General features: G+C 39.6%; 1 protein-coding gene across 1 annotated transcript in view; it reads left to right on the top strand.

Moving 5' to 3' along the window:
* The first annotated feature begins 1,325 nt into the window (after window positions 1–1,325).
* LOC131156243 (CBS domain-containing protein CBSX1, chloroplastic) overlaps window positions 1,326–10,897 on the top strand; it is a 99,784-nt gene continuing 90,212 nt past the window's right edge. The window contains exon 1 of the mRNA XM_058109775.1: window positions 1,326–1,822. Within this exon, the coding sequence (XP_057965758.1) occupies window positions 1,604–1,822 (219 nt within the window). The 5' untranslated portion in view covers window positions 1,326–1,603. The remainder of the gene's footprint in view (window positions 1,823–10,897) is intronic.

Genomic DNA, 10,897 nt, shown 5'->3' with positions numbered 1-10,897 from the left:
TTGGCCGAACCTCGATAACATATCCTTATGTCACCCTTCTCTTACTGCTTTCTGGTGCTTGTGAAATTAATTAAACTACTTTATTTAATTTTTGATATTACTTGCACTAGATTGACCATAGGATTGTGAACATACTACTGTTAGGAGGAATACCTAGGGGATAGATTTTAAAAATACCAATTCACCCCCCTTTTGGGATCACAGTAAAGCTCACAAAAATTACAATGTGAAAAGAATGACAAGACTAAGAATTTAAGCTAATACAATGCAAATGTAAATAGAAATTTAACGAACGGTTGTTAGAAAAGTAAGTGCAAGTTTAGTTGCAGAAAATAATTTTTATGTTTTATTTTTTATTTTTTTAAAGAAAGGCAAAAGGCTAGCTTAGTTTTAGTTATATAGCAATTTGTATGCAAAAAAATGTAAATTAATAAAAAGTTTTAACACCGTTTATTTGATGAAAATAGTTTCAAACAATTACAAAAATACCATCTTATTTTCCACTCTTCTAGGAAAATTGAAAAAATGTATTTTTATTATTTTTCTAAATTTTTTGTTCGAAACACATGTGCTAGATTTGGATGATGGTGAAAAACCCCTTCTTCATATCACCTTATTTATAACTTTGTCATATCTCCCAAGATATTCTCCTATCTTTTAATTTTTGGTCTTCCATTTGTTTTCACTAATGATAACACTTTCGAAGTCGGGTATTAATTCCTTTTTGAACTCATCTCTCACACCTATAATAATGGATAAGTCCAATTTAATGCGTTATGATATTCTTAATCAATTAAGAATCTCAAAAGTTGACAATAAGAATTTAGAAAATTGACAATTACTAGCTCACTCAATCAAATTTATCAAAACCACCATTGTGGAATGCAATTATTGATTGCCTATTGTTCTTGACAATAATTTATGAATTTTGCATAAATGGGAATGAAAGATAATATTAGTCTTATTTCCTGCCAACTGCCAAGTGCCAAGTAGTGTCAAGTGCCTAGGCTTTTTATTTTTTTGGTTACGCCGAATGTCTTGACGCTCTTGCCTCATTCAGCTACATGATATAAGATCACTGGTCTATTATTTCAATTCATCAATTATCTCTCTTAAAACTAAAATTATTGAGCACACCTACTAACACTTTTGTCATTTATATTTCAAAAATATCTCATATTTTCACAAATTTATTTTAGAAGTAAAAAATTCACTTATATAAATAAATATAATAATTATAAATCCTACCCCAGCTCGGAACTCTCAACAATCACTCGCAATAAGTATAATAAAAAGAATTAAGGGAATAACCGTTTAAAAAACGCGGGTAGGAGGCAATAATCAGTGATCAGCCGCGACCAGCAGACAGAATAAGAACAATAAAAGCTTTATTAACTTTCAATTCAGCGGGAGACCGTCTTTTAGCGCCGGAAGGGGAGTCTTCGTGTGTTATTGCCATCTCTCAACATCTGGAAATCGCCGCTCCCACTCCACTCCTTTTCTGGTTTCTGCGACGGTTCCGCCTCTTCCTCGTCGAAGTTCGCAGCGGAAGGCAGAGGCGGGAAAGTAGAAACAGCTATCGTCTACCCTCTCAGCGGTTTACATGGACTCTATTCTTCCCCCCGAACCCCTTGCCCTAGCTCGCCTCCGTCCAACCTCCGCGCACCGCCTGCCTTGTGTGCCCTTGTCTCCAGTATGCCGGCGACCTCCCGCCGCCTCCGCCTCCGCCTCTTGCTGCTTCAACACCTGCCATCGCCCTTCCGGGATTCGCAGGCTCCCCGCCCTGGTCGTCAGGGGAGCCTTGACGGCCAATTCCGTACCGGTAAGTTTTCAATTTATATTTGCTGGTGGGGGGGGGGGGGGGAGGGGTGACGATTGATCACAGTTGATAAGTTTTATCCAATCCCTTGGTTTTATGTTATGTAAATGTGTGTGTGTGGTGTGTAAATTAGCGAGTTTGTTAATTTTTCTGGGTTTATGAGATTTTTTTGGGGCATTCCCACAGAGTTCAGTAGTAGTACCCTCTGAACTCATTTGTGTACTCGCTTGTAATTGTATGTTTGTGTGAATGGAGCATTACCCAACTGTTGATGATGTTGGTTGGTGAATGCTAGCATCAGGCGATGGCAAAATTTAATTAATTTCTGGTCTTTCTTTTTGAAAGAAATGTGTCATACGAAAGAATTAAGATGGTATGCGTATTGTTTTATTGATGTAAAGTGTTAGCATATCTCCCTTATATATCTCCCTAAAATACCTTTGTAGTCTGCCTCCTTCCCCTATAAAAGGATGACCTTGTACAGTTTTATATGTACAAAAAGGAATAATAAAGTTTTTATTAATTTTAACATGATATCAGAGCCTTCAAAACCTAATTTCTTTTTCTTAACCCTCCTTGCCACTACCCCCGTTTCTGATCACGCGCAACAACCTCTGTTCGGCGCTTAATAGCCTCTGTTCAGTGTCGTTTTACGCTTAGTCATCCGGCGCTCTCTCTTTCTTCCAATCGTTTGGAGCTCCCTCAGTCACCGTCTTCCTTCTCGACCCCCCCCGCTCAATCACCGGTCCCAAAGGAGACGACTTGCAGAGATCTTTAAGCTACTTCTGAAGGAGACAACTTGCTTGAGTCGCCGCGCCAACACAGAGGGAAGGGGCAAGAGCGACTCTCTACTCTGACTTCGTAGGCGAGGAGAAGGCTGCGTTGAGGACACGTGCTTAGTTGGCTGTTAGTTCTCGAGGATGGTCTTGAGGACGCCTCTCCCTCTGTAAATGACGCCGCGAAGCCACAACTGCCGCCGACGACGTCGAGCCCCGGCTTCCACCCGGCTTCCCCATAAACTGCTCCCGGCGCATCGCAGGCTTCCACCCGGCTTCCCTTTGTTCTCTGGGAAGCAGACACAGAGTAACCCATTCAGAAGTAAAGTTTCTGAATTCTGATACCAGATTGGATTGGTACAGGTGTTCGGGAATTCATTATTAGCGTTCAAGACTTGATTATTTTTTTACTGTGCTTCAATTTTTGACTATTTTCCATGCATCTTTTTTTTTCTACATGACCACCACGTGCAGGATATAGATAGCTCTCTTTGGCCGCGTTCTTTCTGTGGTGAAGCACCAGTTTTCATCTCTCAGATTCCGTTAAATTGCTATTTGCTATACATCGGTCAATATTATCCATTTTTTTATGTCGTCTTTAACTGATGTTGCCCGCCTTATAGAGATTGTTTTGAATGACTCCAACTAGAATGCTTGGGCCCAAAAAATGTCAGTTTTTTTGATCGGTCGAAGATTATGACGTTTTGTCACTGGAACAAAACAAAAACCCACGAAAACTAACACGCAATCCACAGAAGAGTTTGATGAGGCTCTTGATGAATGACAAAGTACTCACTGTATGATCCTTTCATGGTTTATTAATACATCCGTTCCTACTATTCAGAGTCTACTTCCTAAATTTCGTAATATCAAACTTGCTTGGGATTTTTTGGCCAAACGATACAACTGTGGTAGTGATGCTGCTCTCAAGTTTCAGTTGGAAACTAGGCTTTCCCAGTTGCGTTAGGAACCTGGACAATCTATTGCCGAGTTTCATGCTCAGGTTAGTGGCATTTGGGATAAGCTTTCTCAAGTTGACCCTACTTTTTCTGATGAGCAGTTGATTAAGTTTTTTGCTGCATATTGGGATCGTCGTCAGTTTATATACTTTATGATGCATATCCGGGATGAATATGAGAATACTCGAGCTTCTTTGTTACATCGATCTCCTCTTCCTACACTTGAGGTTGCTCTTGTGGAGCTTATTTATGAGGAGACACGCCAACAGACTCGTTGAATTCATTATACCGATATGGTTTTAGCTACTGCTCTGTCTAGCTCCTTTACTTCGGTTACTCTTGCTGCAGCTGTTGCATCTTCTAAACTGCGTCGTTTCAATGGCCAGTGCCACTATTGTAAGGAAGACGGTCATCGTATTTTCGATTGTCCTAAGAAGAAGGCCAAGGATGTTAGGGATGCTCTCAAGGCTAAGGCCTCTTACTTTTCCAAGCCTGTTGCTGCTGTCTCCACCAGCTCCTCAATTTCTACTCCATCTTCTGCACCTCCTTTGCCATCTCTTTCTGCACCTGACCTTGAGGCAATTATCACCCAGGTTCTATCCCGCACTTCTGCTGCCTTATCAGTTTCCACAGGTACCTCTACACCTTGGTTTATTGATTCTGCCTGTTGCAATCATATGACCTCTGATTCCTCTTTAGTGACACATAAGCAGTTTTTAAATCTTGTTCCCTTAATTTATACTGCTGATGGTTCACATATGTCTGTTAGTCATCTTGGTCATATTTCTACTCCTACTTTTTTTGTATCTGACACATATATTGTGCCTAACTTGTCTCTCAATCTCCTTTCTATTGGTCAACTTGTTGAATGTGGTTTGATCTTAACCTTTTCTCACAAAGGTTGTGATGTGTAGGATCCGAAGATGGGCCAGCTTGTTGGGACCGGACGTAAAGTTTGTCGCCTTTTCGAGCTCACATCTCTACATTTGCCTCATTCGTGTTCTCCTCCGTCTCTTTCTGTTGCAGTGTCTTCCAGTGTTTGGCATTCTTGTCTCGGTCATACCTCGTTGTCTTGTGTTCAGTCTTTAGCTTCTAGTGCTTGCTTAGTAAATGTTAAATTTAAACATTTTGATTGTATGCCTTGTCAACTTGGGAAAAAGAAAGCTTTACCTTTTAATGAAAGTAATTCTTTGTCTTCTGTACCTTTTGATTTGGTTCATATGGATATTTGGGGACCTGCTCTTATCCTTACTAAGGTCGGGTCTCGTTACTTTGTCATTTTTATCGATGATTACTCTTGGTATACATGGATTTATCTGTTGCATGATCGCACTGGGTTACTTAATGCTTTTCGTGACTTTAATCAGATGATTAAAACTCAGTTTGATCGCACCATTAAAGTCTTTCGGTCTGATAATTCCCTGGAATATACTTCTACCCCTTTTATTGAAGAACTTTGAGAGGCCGGCACCTTATCCCATCGATCTTGTCCATCCACCTCTCAACAGAATGACCATGCTGAACGTAAGCATCGTCACATTCTTGACACTGTTCGCTCTCAACTCTTCTCTGCATCCCTCCTAGAATCCTTTTGGGGTGAAGCTGCTCTTACCGCTGTTTACACTATTAATCGGGTTCCAACCCCTACTCTTTCCAATAAATCTCCATATGAGGCTCTCTATGGAAAGGTACCTGATTATTCTCTTCTCAAAGTATTTGGTTGTGCTTGCTTTGTTTTGCTCCCACCTCATGAACATACAAAACTTGAACCTCGCTCTCGTTTCTGTTGCTTTCTTGGTTATGGCATTGAACACAAGGGTTATCGGTGCTACGACCCTATAGCCAAGCGTCTTCGAGTCTCTCGGCATGTTCAGTTTTGGGAACGCAAAATGTTTGCTAGTATCTCTCCATTTTCTTCCGATTTTCCCTCATACTCTCCCATTTTCACTAATCCTGCCATAGATCCCTCTCCCGCTTTCTCTTCTAATGCAGGTCATGACAGCTCATCAGGTGATCCCTCTGCGTCTGCCGCTCCCGAACCTGGATCGTCTGATGATCCTGCTGTCGCTTCCACTCAGCCTGAGTCCTCTGATTTGGATGTTCGTCGTTCTAGTTGGGTAAGGGCACCTCCTACCTATCTTAGTGATTATCACTGTTTTTCTACTCTTGACTCCCTTCACGAGCCTCACAGTTATCGCGAAGCTTGTTCTGTTCCTGTTTGGCAGCAAGCTATGTCTGAAGAACTTGACGCACTTCACAAAACTCATACTTGGGACTTGGTTAACCTGCCTCTTGGTAAGACTGTAGTTGGGAACAAATGGGTGTATAAACGGAAAACAAACTCCGACGGTTCTGAAGTAAGACATAAAGCTTGTTTAGTGGCAAAGGGCTTTACTTAGGAATTTGACATTGATTATGAGGAGACATTTGCACCTATTGCTTGTATTACCTCCGTTCGCTTTGGCTGTTGCCTTTGCCTGACGATGACCTTTATTTCAGATGGATATCAAGAATGCCTTCTTACATGGTGATTTGGCTGAAGAGGTATATATGCAGCCCCCTCCTGGGTATCCTCATTCTCCTGGTCAGGTCTGTCATCTTCGCCGTGCTTTATATGGGCTTAAGCAAGCTCCCCGTGCTTGGTTTGCCAAGTTCAGCTCCACTGTTGCACAACTTGGGTTTGCTTCTAACCCTTATGATTCAGCCTTTTTTACCCGTCACACTGCTACTGGCATCACTTTTCTACTACTTTATGTTGACAATATGATCATTACTGGTGATGATACTTCTGGTATTCATGAGCTTAAGCAATTTCTGTGTCAGCAGTTTGAGATGAAAGTCCTCGGTTCTCTTCGCTACTTCCTTGGCTTAGAAGTGTCCCCTACCTCTGATGCCTACTCTTTTACCCAAGCCAAATATGCCTCTGATCTTCTCACACGTGCTAGTCTCACCGATTGATAGTCCGCTAGCGCCCAACATAAAACTCTGTCCTACTGATGGGGAGCTCCTTCCCGATGCCACTTGTTACCGATAGCTTGTTGGGAGTTTGATTTATCTCACTATCACTAGATCAGACATTGCCTATGCAGTGCACCTTGTTAGCCAGTTTATGTCGGCTCCTTGTTCCGTTCATTATGCAGCTGTTCTTCGCATCTTACGATATGTGAAGGGCACCTTATTTCATGGACTTTTTTTTTCCTTTCACTCATCCTTGACGTTACAAGTTTATTCAGATGCTGATTGGGCAGGGGACCCTACTGATCGTCGGTCTACCACTGGTTTTCTTTTTTTTACTTAGTGACTCTCTTATCTCTTGGCGGAGCAAAAAGCAGACTATTGTTGCTTGCTTTAGCACTAAGGCTGAGTATCAGGCCCTCGCTGATACTACTTCTGAGCTTCTTTGGCTTTGTTGGCTTCTCCAAGATATGGGTGTTCCTCAGCCCTCGAGCACTCCGCTTTGTTGTGACAATCATAGTGCTGTCCAGATCGCTCACAACGATGTTTTTCATGATGCACCATACATATCGAGATCGACTGTCCTTTTGTGCGTCATCATCTTCAGGATGGGACACTTCGCCTCTTGTCAGTTCCTTTGGCTGATCAGTTGGCTGATATCTTCACGAAAGCTCATCCACTTGGTCATCATCGTGCTTTAGTTTGCAAACTCTAGATGACATCTTTGATACCACCTTGAGTTTGAGGGGGGATGTTAGCATATCTCCCTTATATATCTCCCTAAAATACCCTTTTAGTCTGCCTCCTTCCCCTATAAAAGGATGGCCTAGTACATTTTTATATGTACAAAAAGGAAGAATAAAGTTTTTATTAATTTTAACATAAAGGTATTATAGGCTTTGGTTTAGTTTGATCTGACTAAACATTATGTGATTAACTTTACCTTCAGCTGTTTGCCTGCTCCAATCTCAAATTGTATATGATTATTGTAGAAATTCCTGAGTTCTATGTCAATGGCTGTGCTAGTGCTCATTTTCTACCTTCTCTTTTATCTATTTCGGCCTATATTAACTGTTGAGGCTTTGTGACAGGCAACCAACCTAAAAGGAAAACTATGTTAAATTACACTGGAGGAGACTGAACTTTTGTCTCATTCGTGTTATGAGGACTTATCTTTTATGTTTTCAATTGGAGGAATTAATTTTGAAAAATTTTCAATCCTTGGACTGCCATCATGCAAATAATGGGGACCCAATGGTAATATGATGTGGATGAAACATCAGCGGTAAGTGATTAGATAAGTGGGATAAACTTTTAGTTCCTATTTTGGGGACTAAAGACTTTTTCTTTTTTTCACATCCTTGGTTGTTGGACAAATCATTGACAAAAGTCAAGTTCCTAAAATGAAAAGTAGGTGTGTAAAAGTCGGCTAGTACTTGAAATAAAAATGGAGTAAAGAATGTTACCTAGAACATGGAATATTGTGGCTCATGGAATGGGAAGAGGATTGCAGTCCAGCACATGCTCTAAAATGTGGAATGGTAGGGGTATGTTTATACACAAACACACCCACAGAAATTTAAAAACATATAATGGAACATATATATTTTGGTGAAGATGTTGAGATGTTTCTAATTCTAGAAGTGTTTATTTTTCATTGTTGTAAAGTACATTAAAAAAGATTCAAAATAGTACTATAATGCGAATAATTCTCTACTTTAACTAATTAAAGAATTTAATAATGACTGAAACTAAAACTATAATGTGAATAATTCTCTACTTTAACTTACTAAAGGAATATTTATGTGATAAGTATTGAATCAAATGCTAGATTTAATGTTTTGGAACTAAAATGTACCACGTTTTGGAATGTTTGTATCAATTTTTCGTTCCCTAGAGTAACTATGGATAAAGTTTAGTTTCTAGTTGTTGAAGAATTGGGTAAATTGAAAGACCTAATCTCTTATAGGTCTCTACCTCTATTTATAATATATGCTAAGTACATAACAACAACCATATTATCCTTGCTAACTCACTCTCACTAATAAACAAATAACTACATTAACTAGTAACACTCCCCCTCAAGCTAGAGTGTAGATATCATATGCTCCTAGCTTCTTACAAATAGATTTAACCCAAGCACCTCCCAAGGCTTTAGAGAATAAATAAGCAAGTTGGAATTTTGGGTTCACTTGTGTTGTTGTACTAAGCTTCTGCACAAGTTTATCTCGAACAAAGTGACAATCAACTTCAATGTGTTTCATTCGCTCATGGAAGACTAGATTAGATGCAATATCAATAGCATTTTGATTCTCACACACCTACTCCATAGGCCTAGGATGTAGAAAACTCTTTCTAAAATGTTCTTTAGCCAAAGAAGCTCACATGTAGTGTGGGATATGACCCATTATCTAACTTAGCATTTGACAAGCGACCATATTTTTGCTTCTTACTCCATTGCACCAATTTACCACAGACAAAAACACAATACTTGGTTAATAAACTTCCATTGGAAGGTGAGCCAGCTTAATATGCATCTATTTATCCCTAAACATAAATATGACCTTGATCTTGATATAAGAGACCTCTGCCAGACACACCTTTGAGGTATCTCAATCTAGACTGCATTCTAGTGACTTGTTCTTGAAAAATAAAGAAACTAGTTCACGAAACTTGTTGTGAATGGTATATTGGGTTCAAGTGACTATGAGATAGTTTAACTTTCCAACTAAGTTTTCGGCATCTTCCAGGTTCAACCAACAAATCACCCAAATTTGACACTAACTTGGTGTTAGGATCCATGGGTGTATTTTGGTTTGAATCCCAAGTCTCATTTAGAAGGTTTAGAACATGCTTCTTTTGTGATGAAACGGGTCCCCATACAAGATCAATATATTTGTGTTCTAAAGAAGTATTTCAATGGCCTTAAATCTCTCATTTGAAATTTAGTTTGTAGAAAATGTTGTGGATGCCTCGACCAGTAATCACAACATCTTCATATACACAATGGGTATAATCCTATCAAAAGTAGTATTATGAGAAGATAAAAAGTAATCTATTGTGCATTGCTGAAGACTAAACTCAAGTATTACAACACCAAATCGACCAAATCATGTTGTGCAAGACTACATTAGGCCACACAAGGATTTCTTGAGCCTATACACTAATTGTGACCCCCCCCACCCTCGAGCAGCAAACCCTGGTTGCTTCATATAGACCTCTAATGAAGATCACCGTATAGAAAGACATTCTTCTCATTGAATTGATACAAAGGCTAATGACTTTTGGTGGCTAATGCCTAAGAAGATGAATAGATGTACTGAGGCAAGCTTGGCAACCAAGGATAATGTTTCACAATAATCCAAAGCGTACACCTAAATGTGTGGCCTAGCAACAAGGCAATCCTTCAAAAGTGCCAAAATGAGTCATGGAACCATTTGGATTGACTTTCACGTTATACACCCTATGACAACCAACCACACTTATCAGGAGGATGAGGTACTAGTTCCCAAGTATCTTTATCCTTTCATGCACACATCTCATTAGCCATGGAATTCTCCACTCAAAATGGGATAGGGCTTAAAATAGATTTTGAAAGAGCAACAAAGAGTACCAACAAAATAGTAATATGAGAATGACAGGAAATCCTAGCAAGCAAAGTTAGAAATTGGATGTTGGCTACAAGTGCTTTTACAATTTTAAACAGGGAAGATCAACATCTTGGGGAATAAGATCATCAGGCAAGGGAACTAGAGAAATTGAAGTAGAAGCTGGAGGAGGCTATCCTCCCTTGAGTCGCCTTCGTGTGTACACCTACAAATTAAGACGATCCAAGCAACAAGGACTCAAATTGGTTTGAAGATGCAGGAAGACTTGGCTGAGGTAATATTTTGGAAGGCTACGAAGAGGAAGAGACTTATCAAGATCAATGAGATTCCAAGAATCATAATAGCATCGATACCTCTTTTGAGTACAAGAGTAGCTCAGAAAAATATATTTGATAGCATGTGGATCCAACTTGTCCTTTCCTAGACTTAATTGATGGACAGATACAAAACCAAATACTTGGAGAAAGTGCATAAAAGAGCCTTTGGGATGATAGCTGAATATGTTATTATGCCACCAAGAATAGAGGATGACATTTTATCGAGGAAAGAGCACGTAGTGAGAACGACATCACTCTAAAAGCTTTGTGGACATTCATTTGATACATAGGATTTTATTGAGGAAAGAGCAAGTCATGAGAATGACATCACTCTAAAAGCTTTGTGGACATTCATTTGATACATAGGATTTTATTGAGGAAAGAGCAAGTAGTGAGAACAACTTCACTTTAAAAGCTTTGTGGATGTTCATTTGATACATAGGGTACAATTGAATTAAAGAAT

Source organism: Malania oleifera, chromosome 1 (assembly GCF_029873635.1).
Source record: "Malania oleifera isolate guangnan ecotype guangnan chromosome 1, ASM2987363v1, whole genome shotgun sequence".
Taxonomy (NCBI): Eukaryota; Viridiplantae; Streptophyta; class Magnoliopsida; order Santalales; family Ximeniaceae; genus Malania; species Malania oleifera.
Note: the sequence above shows the minus strand (reverse complement) of the source record. Positions and strands in the feature narration are given on the sequence as shown.